The sequence below is a fragment of the Cladophialophora yegresii genome (assembly GCF_000585515.1).
Source record: "Cladophialophora yegresii CBS 114405 chromosome Unknown aczIN-supercont1.7, whole genome shotgun sequence".
NCBI classification, from domain to species: domain Eukaryota; kingdom Fungi; phylum Ascomycota; class Eurotiomycetes; order Chaetothyriales; family Herpotrichiellaceae; genus Cladophialophora; species Cladophialophora yegresii.
Window position 1 is genome coordinate 1,402,292 of NW_006913051.1, and position 17,498 is coordinate 1,419,789.

The 17,498-nt window shown below is 53.5% G+C and overlaps 3 protein-coding genes across 3 annotated transcripts; 1 reads left to right on the forward strand and 2 right to left on the reverse strand.

Moving 5' to 3' along the window:
* Window positions 1–903: 903 nt before the first annotated feature.
* Window positions 904–3,949, reverse strand: A1O7_09627 (uncharacterized protein; the record flags this gene model as incomplete). The annotated part of the gene is made up of 3 exons (XM_007763614.1): window positions 904–3,512; window positions 3,563–3,670; window positions 3,721–3,949. 3 exons carry the CDS (start codon window positions 3,947–3,949, stop codon window positions 904–906), a joined length of 2,946 nt encoding a protein of 981 aa, XP_007761804.1.
* Window positions 3,950–13,699: 9,750 nt separating this feature from the next.
* Window positions 13,700–14,242, reverse strand: A1O7_09628 (uncharacterized protein; the record flags this gene model as incomplete). The annotated part of the gene is made up of 2 exons (XM_007763615.1): window positions 13,700–14,043; window positions 14,170–14,242. 2 exons carry the CDS (start codon window positions 14,240–14,242, stop codon window positions 13,700–13,702), a joined length of 417 nt encoding a protein of 138 aa, XP_007761805.1.
* A 1,122-nt stretch (window positions 14,243–15,364) lies between these two features.
* On the forward strand, window positions 15,365–16,669 carry A1O7_09629 (uncharacterized protein; the record flags this gene model as incomplete). The annotated part of the gene is made up of 2 exons (XM_007763616.1): window positions 15,365–15,567; window positions 15,613–16,669. The coding sequence occupies 2 exons, from the start codon at window positions 15,365–15,367 to the stop codon at window positions 16,667–16,669; spliced, it is 1,260 nt and encodes a 419-aa protein (XP_007761806.1).
* Between the last annotated feature and the right edge of the window lie 829 nt (window positions 16,670–17,498).

A 17,498-nucleotide genomic window follows, 5' to 3' on the forward strand; every position in this document is an offset into this window, starting at 1 on the left:
GTTTCCATCTCCAGGTGCATCGAGAGGTCCGCGAGCTTCATGGCTCCAGATGTGCAGGTGCCCATAGTACCTATGTAGACCGGGCTGTGCTATGTACAGTACGTTCTACTACATACCACCCAGGGAGCATTCAAGGCGGATCGAGTACGCTCGGGCTTGTGGTTACAGTTACGATGGCACTTACACTACCACGACAGCGACTATCACTGCCGCGGCGAGGCAAGTGTCCCAGCCACCTTACACGCTGACTACGCACACAGGACATACTTTTGGTGGTAGGACTCGCAAGCTTGCAAAGACGTGACAGAGCAAAAGAGCAGCACACGCCAGGAGAAAAAGCCGTCGACATACCCCAAACCGAGCGCCATGCCTCCAAAGCGCCGAGGAAAACCTGAGACGCCAGAAATCCGGCCAGTCAGGCGAAAGACATGACCAGTAAGACAGTACAGGACCGAGAAATGCTGCGTCAGGTAGGATACGGAACCGTTACGCACCATGATGCAAGACCGGGCCCACAAAAATTGGAGACCGTGACCGTGATCAGGATCAAGGGCGAAAGATACCGCAGGAGACCAGAGACGTAGAGACGCAAAGACCATGACAGCCCAAGCGACGAGGTCAATGTCGAGGTCGAGGTTGACGTAGTCGTCGACGTTGAAGTGGACGATACGAGATTGAAGTATGTGAAAGCTGACATGACCATGTGGTGATACAGATGTGGTGTACAAGTGGTGCACAGTGGTGTACTGGGATTGGCGATACAAAGACATGACAGCCTTCCTCCATCCCTGTCGGGACAGGGACTGAGATCCATGTCGCCACTGGGGACGGCTGCTTATTCCCATCATGATGGAAGTGGTGGTGGTGGTGGTGATGGTGCCGCCTGGATCGCGAGAGCTTTTCTCACGCCGATGGGGCCGTTTCTGTAACCTCCGAGGCAGTCATGGTTACTGCTTCTTCTGCTGAACTTGCTGTCGACATCAAGCAAGGAACACGGCCAGCCCATTCGTCTCTCACGCCTCCCCAGTAGAGGCACCACTCATGGGTATGGCTCCCGTTTCCTGGGTCGATGTCCAACTCCATGAATACCGGCATCACCTTCTCGACAACGTGTTCACATTCGAAGACCATGGCGAAGGTCTGTAGCACTAGGACGAGGTTCGACAGAACATGCTTGTCCATTGTCGGTGAAAGCGTGTACGTCCAATTGATGTGATTCGCTGGTGATGGAAGCATGTGGCGCTTGTCGTGTTGGACAAAGATCCAACCCACCACTACTTCTAGTAATAGGAGCAGGAGAAGATCACAGGACTCGAAACTACTGTTCATCAAGGCCTCGCGCTGCCTCCTGATGTCGTCCCACTCGACAGCTTGACGTGCTGCACACGCATGATTGTACAGATCCAGGCGGCGACGACTTGGGTCGATGAACTGGGTCTGTTGCCACGCCTCGAATTGCGCCAGGATCTGCAGAATCAACATCGTTGATGAGGCGGCGTAACGGGTGCGAACACAGAAGCTGTTGTAGTGTGCTTGAGCAAAGGATGCAACGTTGTCTGCTTTCGCAGGGAAACAATTGGCCTCCAACACCCTCGCGAGCGGGCGAAGCAGTGCGGCCATGCGCCATGTCGGGATGTGAAAGGGAACATCGGAGGAAGGTTCTGGGAGTGGTGTACATGGAGTGGGCAGTGGCACTCTTTGCCAGACGTGATTGAAAACGGCCTCGCAACGTGGATCCCAGAACGGGGGACCTTCTTCGCCCACGGCGGACATCTCCAGGGCTTCAAAGTCGACGAATGGGTCGAGGTGGCGCCACTCCAACGCCTCAATCATGAGACCAAACGTCGTCTGCCGAGCCTTGGACCAGTACAGAAAGTAACATTCGAGAGAGAAGACACCGCTGCTCAGGCGAGGGACGATGTTGTACAGAGTGCCGGCACACTCGGCGTGAGAGCACTGGGGGACCGCGGTTCGGGTCTTTATGGCAGTCTTTTCATGCATGATCAAGCGGCGGAATATTTCTACGGCGAACTGATGATGGACGAACTGCTCCTGATGCACGTGCTCGTCATGTCGGGCTCGGAGGAGAGCCAGGCGGTCGACTTCGAGCTGGAAGATCCGGTGCACCGCAGTGGACAGCTCGTGTTGGTCGCACTCCGGATCGGTGTTCGACGCGCGGAAGAGCGACACCAGGCTCGTCAAGGGCCAGTGGCGCCTCACGGCCCACGGATAGCTGCTGTGGTGGGACCAAAGCAGACCGTGCAGACGTTTCTCATCGACATGGACATTTACTGTGTTGTCATCCTTGACGACGAAAGAGAGCGGACCCTGACTCGTTCGCTGCTGGTAGATGATCTTACCAGGCACCCACTCGTGCAGCGGGTCAATGCCAACACCGTAGTAGGTGCCAGAAGGATCGTCACCACGGTTAGAGAAGTACCAGCCGAAGCGGCGAAACTCGTCGGCTGAGTGTCGAAGGCAGATCACATGGAACCGAGTCACGTCGCTCGCGACTTCGACCACTGTCCGGATGCACATGCGGCGCAGCGGATCGTCGACGAGTTCAACCGATACGAGCCGGCCTTCGATATGCACACCTCTGGGGTCCGACGACCGGTACATGATGCGTCCGTGATAGTCGATTCTCCTCCGATGCAACCTCACGGCAAGGATCTCCAGCCCCTGCCGGTCAAGGAGCGGAGCGGGCACGCCGGGGGTTGAGCGACGGTACAACTCATCAGCCAGGTAGGCCATGCTGCGCCACACGCTCTCTACCTCATTGCGACATGCTAGGGGCAGCACCCCGAAGCGCAGGCCCCAGACGGCAAAAGCCGTGGATAAGGGGATGCTATTGTGGTTCAGAGCCATGCAGCGATCACTGGCATGCTTCCTGACCCGTTCTTCCAGAGTTTGCTCCCGAATCACCAGCTGGATGTTGCGACCATCATAGATGAAGGAGTACTTGGCCGGAATGTTGAGCGCCACGGACTGATCTCCAATGGTCAGCACTCTTTGTTGTAGATACAATCGGTTGAAACAGGGGCTGTAGATCCTGACCACCTGGGCGCTGAAACTCCAGTCGGGCGAGTAGTGAGCGGAGATCTCACCGGCGTCATTGTTCGCCAGGCACGCATGGAAGACGAAAGGCCTGCCGGGAAAGCCGAGGAACTGCATTCTCAGGTGATCCTCGAAGAGGCCGGACCGCATCCCATCCTCGGAGTCGATCTGAAAGAGCTGATAATTGGGTATATGCCCATTCTGGCTGACAGAGATGTCGTCGTTGCTCCTCGGCAATACTTGAAAGCTGTCTAGGAATAACGCATTACGGCCCCATTCTGCTGGCATATCCTCGGTAGGGGACGCGAGGACATGAATGTCGACAATTGCTGGGAAAACGTCAGTCCCCATTCGGTTGTTCTGAGGCATCGGCATCTCACTCTGTGCAGGCTCTGTGTCGCCAATTGCACGGCTGCCATCGCTTCCATCTGCCCGCTGACGGACATAGACTGTCGCTGGATGGTTGTTAGTCACCATTTGGCTGCCTCGAGCCAGGGTATCTCACTGTGGATCATGACATGGTCGTAGCTTGCCTGCCTGAACAGGTCGTCGCCTCCTCCGTGGTCATTGTCTGCCTGTGCAAGGGGCACTGTTTCAGGCTCCTCGTGGGAGTCTGTGCGCTCGTCAGTAGTCATGTAGCTGGATTGAATGAGGGTATCTCACTGTAGACATAGTCGTTGTCACTATCGTTGCTGATGTCACTATAAATGTCAAAGAGGCTGTAACTGTCATTGTCGCCGGTGTCGTCGGTATTGTCGTGGTCTTCGTGGCCGTGGCTGCCGCGACCCTGTTCGTTGGTGTCTTCGCTGGCCTGGCTCACTTCAACTGGCACTGTGTGATCGGCATGGTCCTCGTTGGAAGTCCCCGGGGGAGCTCCTGTACTGGAATTCATTCGTCTGTCTGCCAAGGAGTCGGAAGGTGGTCACTTTGGCTGACCATGATCAAGTGTGAATGCAGGTTGGACGACAAAGGGTGATCCGTGTTTCTCGTGGCTCGATTCTGGTTTGTTCAGGCTCAGGTTCAGGTCTTCTTGTGAGCACTTTTCATGGTAGATCATTGGCGACCAAGAGAGCAGACGAGGCAGCCATCTCATTATAGGTAAGAATCAGAGACTTGTGCAGACGGCCATCACACCCTCTTCGTGCCGTTTGTGGCTTCGTGTCTTTCTCCCCTGCTGCTGTCTGCGTCATCTCGGGTTACTATCCTCTCACGATCGATGGTTTCGAAGCCAGCTTCATCATGGCATCATAGACGATCCTGGGTGGACGGGGATGCTGGCCAGGACTGCGTCTCAAGGAGCGGCGCAACAGACGAAGCAGGCGACATATGCAAACTAAGAACAAAGCCGCCATTTTGCAAACAGCGAGGTGAAAGAGCGTGTTTGCGTGACACAGAGGCCACCGCACAACGTCCGGATGTGATGGCGCGATGGACTGACCAGCCAGAACGCCCTGGTTGTCAGATCACGAGCAGAGTGAGGTTTCATGACTGACTAACAAAGACTCTGCATAGAGCGACGCTCTGGCCGCGGAATTGGCGGGATACCTGAGACTGCAAGCGAAAAGCAGGAAGACCATTGCTCCTTCCGCGATCCAATCGAATGGATCCAGAGAGTGATAGATCTGAGGCAGGTGCCTAACAAGGGCAATGAAAGCAGGTGGCTAGACACATCCATTGTCGATATTAAGCAGGACTGCAGCAAAGACGACAGGAACAAAGGCCCCCAGGCCGTGTGCCATCCCTGGAAACTCACACGATCAAGTCCAATGCGGCATTGGCATTTTTCGCTGGGCAGCCGTCGACTTTTTCGACACGTTTCCATAGCTCAATTATCCACCATCTCGCCGATGACGCCGATGGGAGGAATGAATAGGCACGATCGACCAAGCATGGAGAGGCCTCAGCCCGGTTCCCTGCCCAGCGCGCTACTCAAGCCCCATCCCTCGCCAATTGCTTCCCCGTTGACCGCGAGCCGTTGGCGTCCGACCCTCTATCCGTAATCCGGATTCATGGCGCACTTGGTCGAGGTCTAACGCGACTTGGACCACGACTCTGGTCCACATCGTACCAGCAAAGCTGGACCTTCCGGTTTTAGATGTGACGACAGCGTAGAGAGAGAGAGCAGGCGGGGAGATGGGGTGGAATGGCCAGAGTGCAGAGTTATGGTTCAGGTGACCACCAGGAGTAGCAGCCGTGGGGCTGCGGGCCACAATGAGAACATAGCCACGAGGTGCGCTCAAAGGTACTGTGCACCTCTTAAAGTACCACATCCGTAAAAGCCAATCTGGGCGCCCCACACTTTCGGATTACTGCCTCTGTCTGAGACTCGAAATGTTGACGATACATTCTGATGGCAATCTGCTCTACGTGGCGGGTGTCGGCAGCCCGCTTCTGCTATCTGAGGGCCAATATTGGAGGCAAGCTCCCGTCGCGCCTTTCGTGCCGTCTGGCTGGCAGTTTGGTGTGAAGCTGAGCGAATCAGCGCAGAACAGCAGAAGGTGAACAACCATGCCAAGATCGTTGACAAGATTCAAAGCCCGAATGTCGAGGATGCTCGGGCTTCGAATTCGACCACCATGCTGGCAGATAGAGCCATAAAACCATGTCCGTTGGTATGAGTCGCGTATCTGCAGTGGCACATAGTCCAGGTATTCATGGTTCTGAAGACGCGGACGAAGGAGAAAGGGCAGAACTGCTGGGGATGGCGTTGACCCTGACAAATTTTGAGGAGAGTGACGAGAATACGAGCCTCTTCCTTCTGAATGGTCCAAGGTGCATGAATCACAGTTACACAGCACCAAAAAACTTGAAGCTGCAAGATGCGCGTCGAGAAGACCAAGAAAACTGCGTTACACGACGTCTGCAGTGGCTTGCAATAGTGCGAAGAAGGAGGACTTGACGCGCTACGGCGGCAAGACGAGCAATGAAGAGCGAGTGAGTCATGAAACGAGCTAGTCGATGCAGGAGAGAGTCGCGCAGGACTGAAGGCAGTGAGGCAATCGACAGTGATCATGTCGCATAACACTAAATTAGTGCATGCAGCAGAAGGAAGTCCAGCTCCATCAAAATGCCATTGGCAACCCGCTCGTTGCGACTTGCCTCACATCCCTCAGCAGCACCATCAATCACCTTGGACACCCATGCTGCAACTGCCGCTGGCAGGCGGGGAGACCGGAGTCGTGGTCTGCGACCAAAAAGGGAAAAGGGAACAGGGAAGAAGGAAAGAAAGCAATACTTGATTACAACCGACGCGACGGACGAGGTGAGCAACAAGCACAAGCCCACGCCTGCTTGCACATCCACGGCGACGGTGAGTTACCAGATCGAGCCATGTCCGTGTTACTGATTGGCTGGTCAACCGTGACTCCCGACAAAGGTACTTTGCGATATTCGAACAGCAGTCTCTCTGGGCGAGTCGCGCAGCATGTCCACACCTCCTCAAACCTTTCGCCATATCCGTCAATTCTGTGCTCGTCCCCGACATTGTGGCTTCTGCACCTTGCACAATCGACACGAGCATCTCCGTCGTCCAATCTCCCGCTCCTGGTGCTTCGAGGTTTTCAGGGTCTTTGCCATTCCCCAGTCAGGTTCCATTCTACTCCTTCTCTTGTAAGGGACTCCGACGGGTGCCAGGACAGCTTGAGATCACCCCCAGGGAAATCAAATTAGGTAGCTACTGCACCTATGTAAGGCCAGGGGGTTGTTTTCAGGCGCTATTCCTGAGCTGGTGAGATATTACTGGGTGCAGCTGTGACTTACTTTCCAGGCGCTCTCACAACGCCACCAAGCTCCCCCAGGCGCAGCTGGAACTTACTTCCCTGGGCCTATGATGACGCCTGTAAGATCTCTGCGGGCTTCGCCGTAAGTTACTTCCTGGGTGTCGTTACGAGCCCCACGACTTCTTTTCAAGTTAGTTGAGAGCTCTTTCTAGGCGCTGCTGTGAATTCTTTCAGGGCGCTTCCTTGATCCACCTGCGCGGCGGTTCGGGCACCCGTCGATCTCTGAATCACAACGTCAGGCTGGCCAAATATTGGTCCCACGCCTTGCAACGCTGCTCGATCTTGTATGCCCGGATCGATGCCTGTCACCAGCCGATGTTGCATCACGGCTCGCCTATCACTCCGAGATTGCACCACCATTCCCGGCTATCTGCTCGCCTATCTGGTTGACTCTCCCCTGCAGTACCTGCCTAAGGCCATCAGGATAGGCGTCCCAGTCACGCCCACACCCTATTTGTGCGGCACACAACTGTAACCTGTCCTCTGGACTTGGACCTGTACCTGTACGAAAGTACGGCGCGGTCCCAGCAGTACGTGGCCCGTTGTGCGTCGTACGGCCCCACCCCACACATCGTCCACAGTAAGCCGTGGGCCGAACCTTATCGGTGGTCTGAATCCGGGAGATCTCGAACGATAAGGTACCTCGCTTGTGCTCTTATCCATAAGCACCAAAATTGGAGAATCTCGGAGGACAAGAAACTTTTGAGTCGTCATACGAGGTAGGATGGTGAATAAATTCCCTGGCTTGCAGTTGGGTTCAGAGTTCGACGATCTCCCCGTGTGCGTGTTGTGGAGCCGCCGTGGAGGGCAGAAGTTGATCTGAGACGTCCACCGCGGAGTCCCAACGCTGCGAGTACTCTTCGATACTGTTGATGAGATCGGTAACGTTACGGTGTAGTTCTTGGACTTGGACTACGGTATTGCTTCGCATTCTAAGGCAGTGCTCGTGAAGGGTGCGCAGTTCGCGGGCCTGCTCGGACATGCTGATGGTGTTCATTGGAGCAGGCATTCAGGCGGGATGAGAGACATGTCGACTGCGATCGTGGTGGCCAGAGATTCTGGAGGAATGACCCAGGCCCTGGTAGACCGAGAATGAAGCATAGACGGCGTCGTGATGTCGTTCTTTGAAGCACGGAGGAGGAGGGGCTGCCTTTATGATGTCTGGAGACCTTGAAGCAGACAAATTCAGCTGCGGCGTGAGGTGGCAGACATATACCATAGCAACCACAGTATACCCGTAGGTGGACGGTGAGGCTGCGTTGTCGTGACGTCTACATCTCAGCTCTCGGTCAAGGTTGAAACTCGATCCCGAGCGTAGAGTCGAGTCGGTCTGCCTGCTCCTTTCCTGTGCCTGCATTTTACCTGTTCGCGCATGGAGAGCTCATCAGGTGGTACGCGTAGCTCCCGGCAGAGTCCGTGGCCCTGGTAGCACAGATAGCTCGACGTATGTTCAGCTCCCCTGGATGCGCGTGGTGCTGAGAGCTCCAAGCGCGTTTGAGAAGTTCGTGACGCTCGAGTCTGTGGACTAGCATCGCACAATCTGCTGGAGACGGATAGCCACAACACGGATCTAGATCCACACGCACGCACGTTTGCGCACTCACACTGTCCTGAGAACATGGCGTCGCTGGCATGAAGCTGTTTCGCTGCTTGTCGAGGTGTCTGTGACAGGATTGGGTCGATAGAGACTTCACTCGAGTGCAGTCTCTCGTGCTGCTTTAGTGAAGACAGACTCTGACATGTCCAAGTGTTCTTCAGTCTTGCATAATTGTCTCAATGGTGGCCGTCGCTCAAGCTTCAATGAAACCTCAGTCGAGACGGAGAGTCGCTCAGTCTTCCTCTCCCCTTGGTCAATAATCCGTGCTGTTCTGAGCGAGGTTCAAGTCCAGTCTCGTCTTCATATCTTCTTCATCTCTTTTCAATTTCTTCTTCCCGTCCCCTCAGGTCTCTTTTTAAGTCCCCCAGACTTTTTCTTCTCAGTCCTCCAGTCTTGCTTTTGATCAGTCCTACATGGCTCCTTGAATTGAGACTCTACTCAGGCTTTCCTTCTGCAGTCCTCGTGGCTGTTGGATCGAGGTTATTGTACGGTCTCCAATGGCCGATTCTACGTAAGTGTAAGAGACGCCACCAGCCAGCAGTGGGCAACCGGCATTCCATGGCCAGCAGCTCGACAGAAAGGTGAGATTCCAGCTATAGGCACTGAAGATACCAGATCCAGCACCCAAAACGGAGCATCTAGAATCCAGAATCCTTCCTGGCGGTACCGGCGACAGTAGCTAGTCACTACCTTACCTACCCACATATGCTGTGCGGGCAGTATGGAGGAAAAGCAGGTGGACACAAAGCCCCAGGATACTGGAGTTGGACTCAAGGGGATAGCACACTCGAAAGAACTTCGGATATGCACATGTAAGAGCTTGGGCGTACATACTGTAAGAGCCTGGAATACACGACTCGAAGAGCCTGGATCTTGGTGAGCAATACACACTTGGAAGAGCCTGGACACGGGAACAACGTACACCCGCAAGACTTTGGATACTGACAGTGCCTGGCATGCTTGCAAGACCACGCACAGAGCGGTGCTGGCATGGACAGCCTTCATGACACTCTTCCTCTTCCGCGCCCCCCTTGACACGGTCTCTCCATAGTCCATGAAACGGCACACCTCGCCCGAGTTGGACAGAGCAAGAGCTGTTTCCAAAGAGTCCAGGGCCTTGCGGAGTTTCATACAGGTAGGGTGATCAAACTGACAGCAAGAACTCTTTCGAAGAGCACCCCCCAGGCTGATCAGACACCCATGTTTGGTCACAGCTCCAAGGCTTCCATGGAGGCCTTTAGCATGACAACGAAGAAGGGACAAGGGAAAGGGAAATGACCCAGAAATAGACAAGGAGAGAAGAAGACAACAGAAAGATTCGATGACCACGAGGTACAGGGAAGAGTCGGAGAAGTCGGAGAAGCACTTAGAGAATCAAGTGGACATGACAAGTGAATCCTGCGATTCCTCGCGGGCTCGCCGTGAACTGTATCCACGGCAGAAAAGGACAAGATTGAAGCGTTGTGGTCAACGGATGGAACAACCCTCGGGCCATGAGTGACCGTTGTGGGCTCACTGCATCAGCTTCACCACCAAGTGTGGTCGTACCATAGCTGTGGTTGCACAGCTGATTTAGTCACGTACAACAGTGACAGCCTGACCAGTAATCGCATTTTGGTCTTGCTCAGCACTGGACCGCATGCTTGGGAGGATCTGGATACCAACCGACCGGGCGGAGATTGTTGTGGATGTTTGTCTCAGAGCACGAGCCGGGCCGGAGACGTTGCGCTAGCAGACATGCCACGTGGCCGAGGAAGCTTTTGGCTTGTGGGATACTGCGTGGCCCAGGATGCTGTGCTACCAAGGACTGTGTATGGAGTCCGGTATGCATCCATTGATAGAAGTTTTGGCACTCGGGACGTTAACCAGCGAGACGGCCAAGAGCGAATGGCGGCCCGCCACGTTTGGTTCCTTGGGGTTGGCGAATAGGCGCGATCATTCAATCGCCGGTGTCAAAGACAGCGAGTATGAGTGGGACTGTGTGCAACGGGCAGTCGTAGAAGAAGCTGATTGAAATGGAGGAGGCTGTGGCATCGCCAGCGGCCGCATCGGCTCATCAGCTCATACTGTACTGTGTAAGCTCGTCGGCTCGCCTTCTCCGCAGGCGGGCAGCTTATCACCTGGGGTGCCACGTCGGCAGCTCGGCAGCACAGTCAAAGCTATTTGGTGACACCCCATCTCTGATCTCAGATCTCAGATCGCTGATCTCTGTGCCTCTTCGGCATCTGCCTCCCTCATCTCCGGTGCATCTGGCGCGCCAGAACTATTTATATCTCTGCACATCGGCCATTGAACAACAGCCCTTGACGGCCAGCCACATCCACAGCCAGCAACCACAACATCCACACACGTCACCAAACATTCAGCCACACCTGTCAATCTCGAAGGGGAAGGAATCCTGCTTGAATGGGAAAGAGAACTCCAGCTTCATGTCCCAACACTCGCTTAAAACGGGAATCACCCACTACTTTTTGTACTCAGCCACAAGACTGCAGCGCGAAAGCCCCATGGCACGGCAAGGCCGTGCCGTCGGCATGGCAAACCGGCGTCGAAATCATGTTACATATGCCCCCCACGGTTCGAGGGGTCTGGATGCGAGTGAGGAATTCTCGTTCTACCTTGCCTCTCACCTTTGTGCTCCGTGGAGCCCCATCACGACGACAAACTGCGGAACCCCTGTTTGTGGTGTCAAGCGCAGCCTCAAGTGGTCCAACTTCCTCGTCACGATATCTACAAGCTGCTGATGTTCTGCCGCCGACCGTCGAGAGCTGATTTGCTCAGTGTCATGGCCACTATTTTCCTGGTTGACCAATCTTGTTGTGGTACGTGCGGAACGGTTTGGTTCAGTTGTCACTAATTCCTGGTTGACCAATGTCGGCGTGTGCGAGGTGAATGAGGAGCTCTGCGTTGATGTGAGGCCTGAGTGAGGACCGTCTCCTGCGCTCCGTCGATGCATGAATGCGGCTCTTAGGGTGCGCCGAGGCTTTGACCGAGTCCCATCTGCCACCTCAGCACAAAGCAACACCGGCATTTCTCATAAAGCAAGACTCGCTCGGTCTCAGAGATGGACAACCTGAAGTACATAGTCCTCCTCTGCCTCTTGGCCATGACTGCCATGTCCACCGCCTGCGCAACAACTGGCATGCGCTCTTCTGATTGTCAGTCAACCGCTCACTTGAGCCTTCGTCTCCGAGACAGACCCGAATGACTGACCCCGCTTTTTGGCCATCCCTCAGTCCTCACATTCCTTCTCGACCGATTAGTTGTCGTGGCTGCTGGCGTGTATTTCTTCTTGGTCTGTGCAAGCGAATGGACGAGGATGAATGTCTTTGACAGAGTCGGCGAGATGATGCAGCTGGCGGGAATGTCACCGTAGGACGAGGGAGAAGGACTCATCAGCTGAAGGCGAGTGGTCGCTGGTTCTGCAGGATACCTTTCCCAGGCACGGAGGATCTGCCAGCGACGGTCTTTCGCTCTTGCCGTCGTTGTGTGGTTGCTCGAAACAGAAACGATGACCTTGGACTTGGAGATGGGTGATTCTTGCCTCAAGTGACCACAGATCATTTTCTCCTTCAAGGACCATCGACACAGTTTGGGGGATTTGCCTTCATTACCACTACGTCTCTTCTCATACACGAGCCTCTGTCGGAAGTCCCCAACGGTCTTGCTGTGGGAACCCACGGACGCCCTTTCGAAACATCTTCTCTCATCGCGACATCTCTTCTCTCACAGAAAACTCAGACATCTCTCATCAAGACTTCCCGTTCCGACTATCTGCTCTCCGTTACCACTTCTCTTCTCCTACGACCCTTCCCGAGAAAGCCTGAAGCATGCGCCAAGCTAGGCTCTGAGGAGACTGCAGCTGAAACCTCCTTTGAAAACCGAAATGGCTGACTTGGCAGTCATCCTCGTGGTCAGTCTCCAGCTCCGTGCATTAGATGAAATCCTCAAATACTTGTCAAAGGCGGTCGTGATCCTGGTTGAGCTTGTCGTGATGTCACTTTTGGTGATCCAAATCGTTGTCTGGCCCTACTACAAAATCCGTGAGTCTCAAGTGAGGCTTCCTCGCATTGCCCACCCGCACCGCTACTGCTCCCACGCACATCTGGTTGGGGGCTTGAATGAAAGGGTTACTGACTGCGAGGTTGCCACGTGTCATTAGGACTCTGGATTCTTCTTTCATGGGTGTTCCAGTGCTTTGTCTTGTGGTGGTATTGCCGCATCCGTGGTGTTCCACTCTGGGAAATGCTGGTGGATTGGGCAGAGGAAGAGTTCGGTCTACTCGACGATGACCGGGGGAGACGGGATGACTAGAGTTGTACGATGAGTTCTATCGAGTCGACAATCTCGCGCAAACCGAGTTGCTCCCTGGAAAGGGGTTTCGCGATAGTCCTCAGTGTCTTACCACAGGTGTTGCAACCTATTGATACGGTACATCACAGAGCATGCCGGGGAGGTCACATCCACCGAAATTTGACGGTTCAGTTTGCTCAACATCTGGCTCGCTATGCATCTTTGAAAGCGTACTTGTCGTATCGTCATGCGCTTTGGCCGATTTGCTGTACCTGGAAAGGTGATTACCAAATTCTGATTCTTTCATCCTAGGCGACAGCACGATCTGTGCCACAGTCTTGTTTGTCCACGAAGTCCGAAAACGTGGGCCGCATGTGGAGAGCCCACGTCAGAGCAAGGCCACTCGGACACGCCAGCCAATTGCTAAACCCAATGAAGCTTCCTCTGCGATTCTTGTTATCGACCTCGCTGCTTGAGCTTTGAATTAAGAAACCAGGACGTGTTTGGTGCTTCGCAGCTTTAATCTATTAATGTCTGCCTGCTAGCTCTTTGCTACATCGCAGGGTTTGCAATCCAACCTTCTATCTGCTATCTGCTGTTGTGTGGGCGCGGGTTGAGTGTCGACCTTCGACATTCGACATTCGAAGCCGATGCGTCGCGGCGCAGAAGATGAACCCATCTGTCAGTCTCAGTCTCAGTCACGACTGACTGTATGTATCGCCCTTTCCAAGCTCTGTCTGCTTTCTGTATGTTCCTTCCATTCCAGCCTGACGCAGTACTGCACTGCACGGAGCATCGCAGGGTATTAATTAGGTACCAATCTCACTCTCATCTCGACCCATCTCGTCTCGTCGCAGTGTGTACCGATTCCCCCTAAATGCTCCACCTGCAGCCTTGATGCCACTTCTTCTCGATGTCCTGCCTGCGCGCCGTCGATGATACTCGTTGCCATTCCGCCTGCCTGCGTCACTGCCTACCATTGCGGCAAGTCTTGTGCGTAGTTGATCTTGGTCTCGAAGGCCACGAGAGGGCTCAAGTCAAGATTAAATGGGTCGAAGTCGTCTTGGATGACGCGGGGGTCGAAGCCGAGAATAGGAGGAGAGATGTTGGGGTGGAAGTGCAGGGCCGCGGCGTTGCTTTCGAAGGCATGCTGCTGGTCGGTGGTGACGGCCTCAATCGTGAGGTAGCCACTGCCTGAACTTTTGGCACATAGGACCACTCTGCATTCGGTGATGTCCAAATATGCAGGTCGATACGCAAGAGGTATTCTGAAGTCGAAGAGAATCAGGGGAAGTTCCAAACATCCGGAAATGCCATCTAATTAGCAACAAACAATGAGACACGATGACAAACTGTTCCAGAAACCGACGCCACATTCTTTGTCTGGAAAGCACGGACCATATGTAAATGCTGCTGCGGAAGTCTCAGTGGGACGCAGCATACAGATCTCTCCCTTCAACCAGCTCTCTGGTGTTTCGATTAATCCGCCTGCGCTTGCAACGCTGAAAAGCTCCATTCTGACGGTGACAGTGGACGTCAAAATCGCCAAAGAGGACCTAGAGTGAGGAGAAAATACAAATATCAATGGCAGAAAGGAAGCTCGAGTCATGAACCAAGCTCGCCCTTCTACAACTGGCCCAGTGTAATACAGACAGCTGAGGGAGTGGCCTATGTCGCCAGCGAATAATCGCCGTATTTCTCGTTGAGGAAAGGTTAGAAGCTGCTGGGCCGCTCACCGGAGGAAACAGCCCACGACATCTCATCAGATCGAGAGCCTGAGCAGCGACGCCGGGAGTGATTATATCATTGCTCACCTCCTCCAGATATACGCGGCGACCCTGATCTGCCCACTGCGGCTCTGAGATTCTGCTTCGACCATAGTGAGCTCGAAAAGACCACAAGGAGGTTGATAGAAAAATTCCAACTTGGGGAATGACACAGTCGAGCCAGACCTGGATCCACTGCGAGGCTACTATCAAGATACGTCCCATTGAGGAGAGGACAAGGTCTTTCTCCGACTGCTCAACTGTTTGTCGGAGTCTAGACTAGGAGAGGTCAGCGTCAGACGTCCGAAAAGCTGACCAAGGGAACATCACAAAGTGCTTGAACTGGTGTGCAACTGGGGTGCCGATGCTTGACTTGCTGCGTCAATGTACCCTTCCCACTCTCGAAGAAGAGGTCTGCGGATTTTATGGAAGATCTACTTTCTGTTATCGCTACTTGGAGATGCTCCACGGATTCAGCGGCGTCAGCGGCTGAACTGGATCGCATTGGCTCACGGCAAGGTTCACTTCACACTGGCTTGAGATCCGTTCTGTGTGAAGTGAATTTCTTGTCACTAGAGCCTGTTCATTGAGGTGGCAGGAATAAGATATTGGTTATTCAGGGAGCACATTTTCATCGGTGCGGCACTATTCGACGGCGGTGACATCGTTCTCCCAGCCGTCTCTCATCTTCCTATAAGTTCTCTCTCTCACCTCTCGATCTCTTCGCCTTCTTCCACCACTTCATACAGACTCTCACCTGACAACACTGTCCTGTACATCACCGAAGTCATTGAAACAATATCCCCAATACCACGGTAAGCTGACTCTCAATTCTCTGAGTTATATTGATGTTGAAACAGAACTTCTTCAAGATGGACAGTATCTCCGCCTACCTTGCTGAGGCAAGAGCCCCCTCAGTTCAAGTTCCAGATGGCTTGCCGAAGGCTCAGATCGATGTCATCTGGCAGATGGGTGTCGCTTCTTTCCCGTCCAACAACAACGAATTGGTCATTCCTCAGTTCATGGTGGTCAAGCTCAGCAAAGCGAACATCGAAGATCTCAAGACTCGGTTGAGGTGAGACCTCACTCATTTCTGTTGTTTCTCTACTAACTGAAGCAGTGAGCACTTTGGCAATACTCCAACCACAGACTATCTCGATTATTCTGCCAAGGTCTTGCGCATCTGTCAAGCTCCTGAACTCCCGGCTTTTGCGGTCGGTCCAGCCGCCATCAGCAGTGCTGAGTCACAGTGCACTACACCTCAATCTCAGATGTCTGCTGCGAGCCCCATCGAAGCAGAAGCTCATACTGCCACACAATCTTCTTCCCCAGAGAGAAAGCTTCGACAACCTGACAAGAAGGTCAAAGTCACACGCCCACCAAATGCTTTCATTCTCTACCGCACCTACTACCACCCAATTCTGCTGCAGTCACGACCGGACCTGGCAAACAATGACATATCTGTCATGCTAGGAAAGCAATGGAAATCTGAGTCAGAAGAAGTCAAGAATGAGTGGAAAGCAAAGGCAGCCCAAGTCAAGAAGCAACATGCTCTTGAGAATCCTGGCTATCAATATGCTCCTCGCAAACCGTCTGAGAAGAAGCGTCGCATGACCGTCCGGAAGTTGGCCAAGCTTCAAGCCGCGAAAGGTCTTCAAGCCAACTCTGATGTTGAGATGACAGATGTTGCAGACTTTGACAGCAACGTTCGCTTCAACCGCATGAACCGTCCTCACGAAGTCACCTTGTTCTTCGAAGGGAAAGAGCCGATCTCCATTGACACTTGTCTGGCCAACGAGCGTGCTTCTAGCTATCCAAGCCGCCTCAAGAAGAGCCGCAAGACAGACGAAATGTCCATCGTCTTCCCAGCTGGACATGATAACGTCGAGCGAGACTACAACATCAAATCTGCCCGCTACGAACCGCGAGACCCATCAGAGCACATCAACTTCTCTAGAAGCAGCTACAGCGACGTTCGCATGGATCACGACCTCTCCACCCTCGCAAGTGACCAGTTCATGAACACACTCGTGGATTGGGATGCCATCGAAGCCGACGCGAAGCTAGTCCATGACACCATCAACGAGTCGAATTTCGAAATCCTCAACTTCGACAGCGAAGCCGAGCGTGCTCAGTTCCAAGCAGAGATGAACCGCGTCCTTTTCATGTTCGACTGAGCTGAACTGCTATGCCTCACATATCACTCATTACTGTCAGTCATCTCAGTCAGGCTGCAGCAACACGCAATGGTCATCGACCTTGCCCACATGACTCCTAAGGCAGTCCCGCAGTCCAGTCCAAACCGCAGCGCTCAACACGATCCATCCATAAATCACAAGGCCGTATAATCCTTTCGCAAATCATGTGCGATTTCTTTTTCAAGTGTTCAGATATCTCTGTGCACCACAGCATTATGAGCGTCAATCCGAGTTGAGATTCACTCTCAACTCGCTTTCAGCATGATCGAGAACTCAGACATCACATCAAAAACATTTGGAAAACCACAAACAACCCAGCAGGGACCAAAAAAATGTCCTTTTCTTCATTACGGCATTTCCGCAGGCAAACCGCCTGCGGCGCATTGCATGGCTTGACATCGCACAGACAATGAGCATATTCTCAATTGTCTTGATCCACCTTCAGCAGTGCATTGATGGAAGCATGGTATGATAGGGAAGGCAAGGCGCCACAGCACTACGGGCTTCGAAGCATAGCGCGGTTACGGCATGGTATTGGTGATACGGATCAGGGACATGAGCTTGGACGGATTTCAATGAGCTTCAAGAAGAGAAGAGATACCCCATGAGCACATCACAGCACAGCGATCATAGCAGCACATCGGCATCTAATCTGCTCTCCGCCGAGCAGCACAACACAGCAGCACAATTCCCCATGTCAACCACCACAGCACGAAAATCAGGAAAATCAGGAAAATCAGGAAAATCAGGAAAATCAGGAAAATCAGGAAAATCAGGAAAATCAGGAAAATCAGGAAAATCAGGAAAA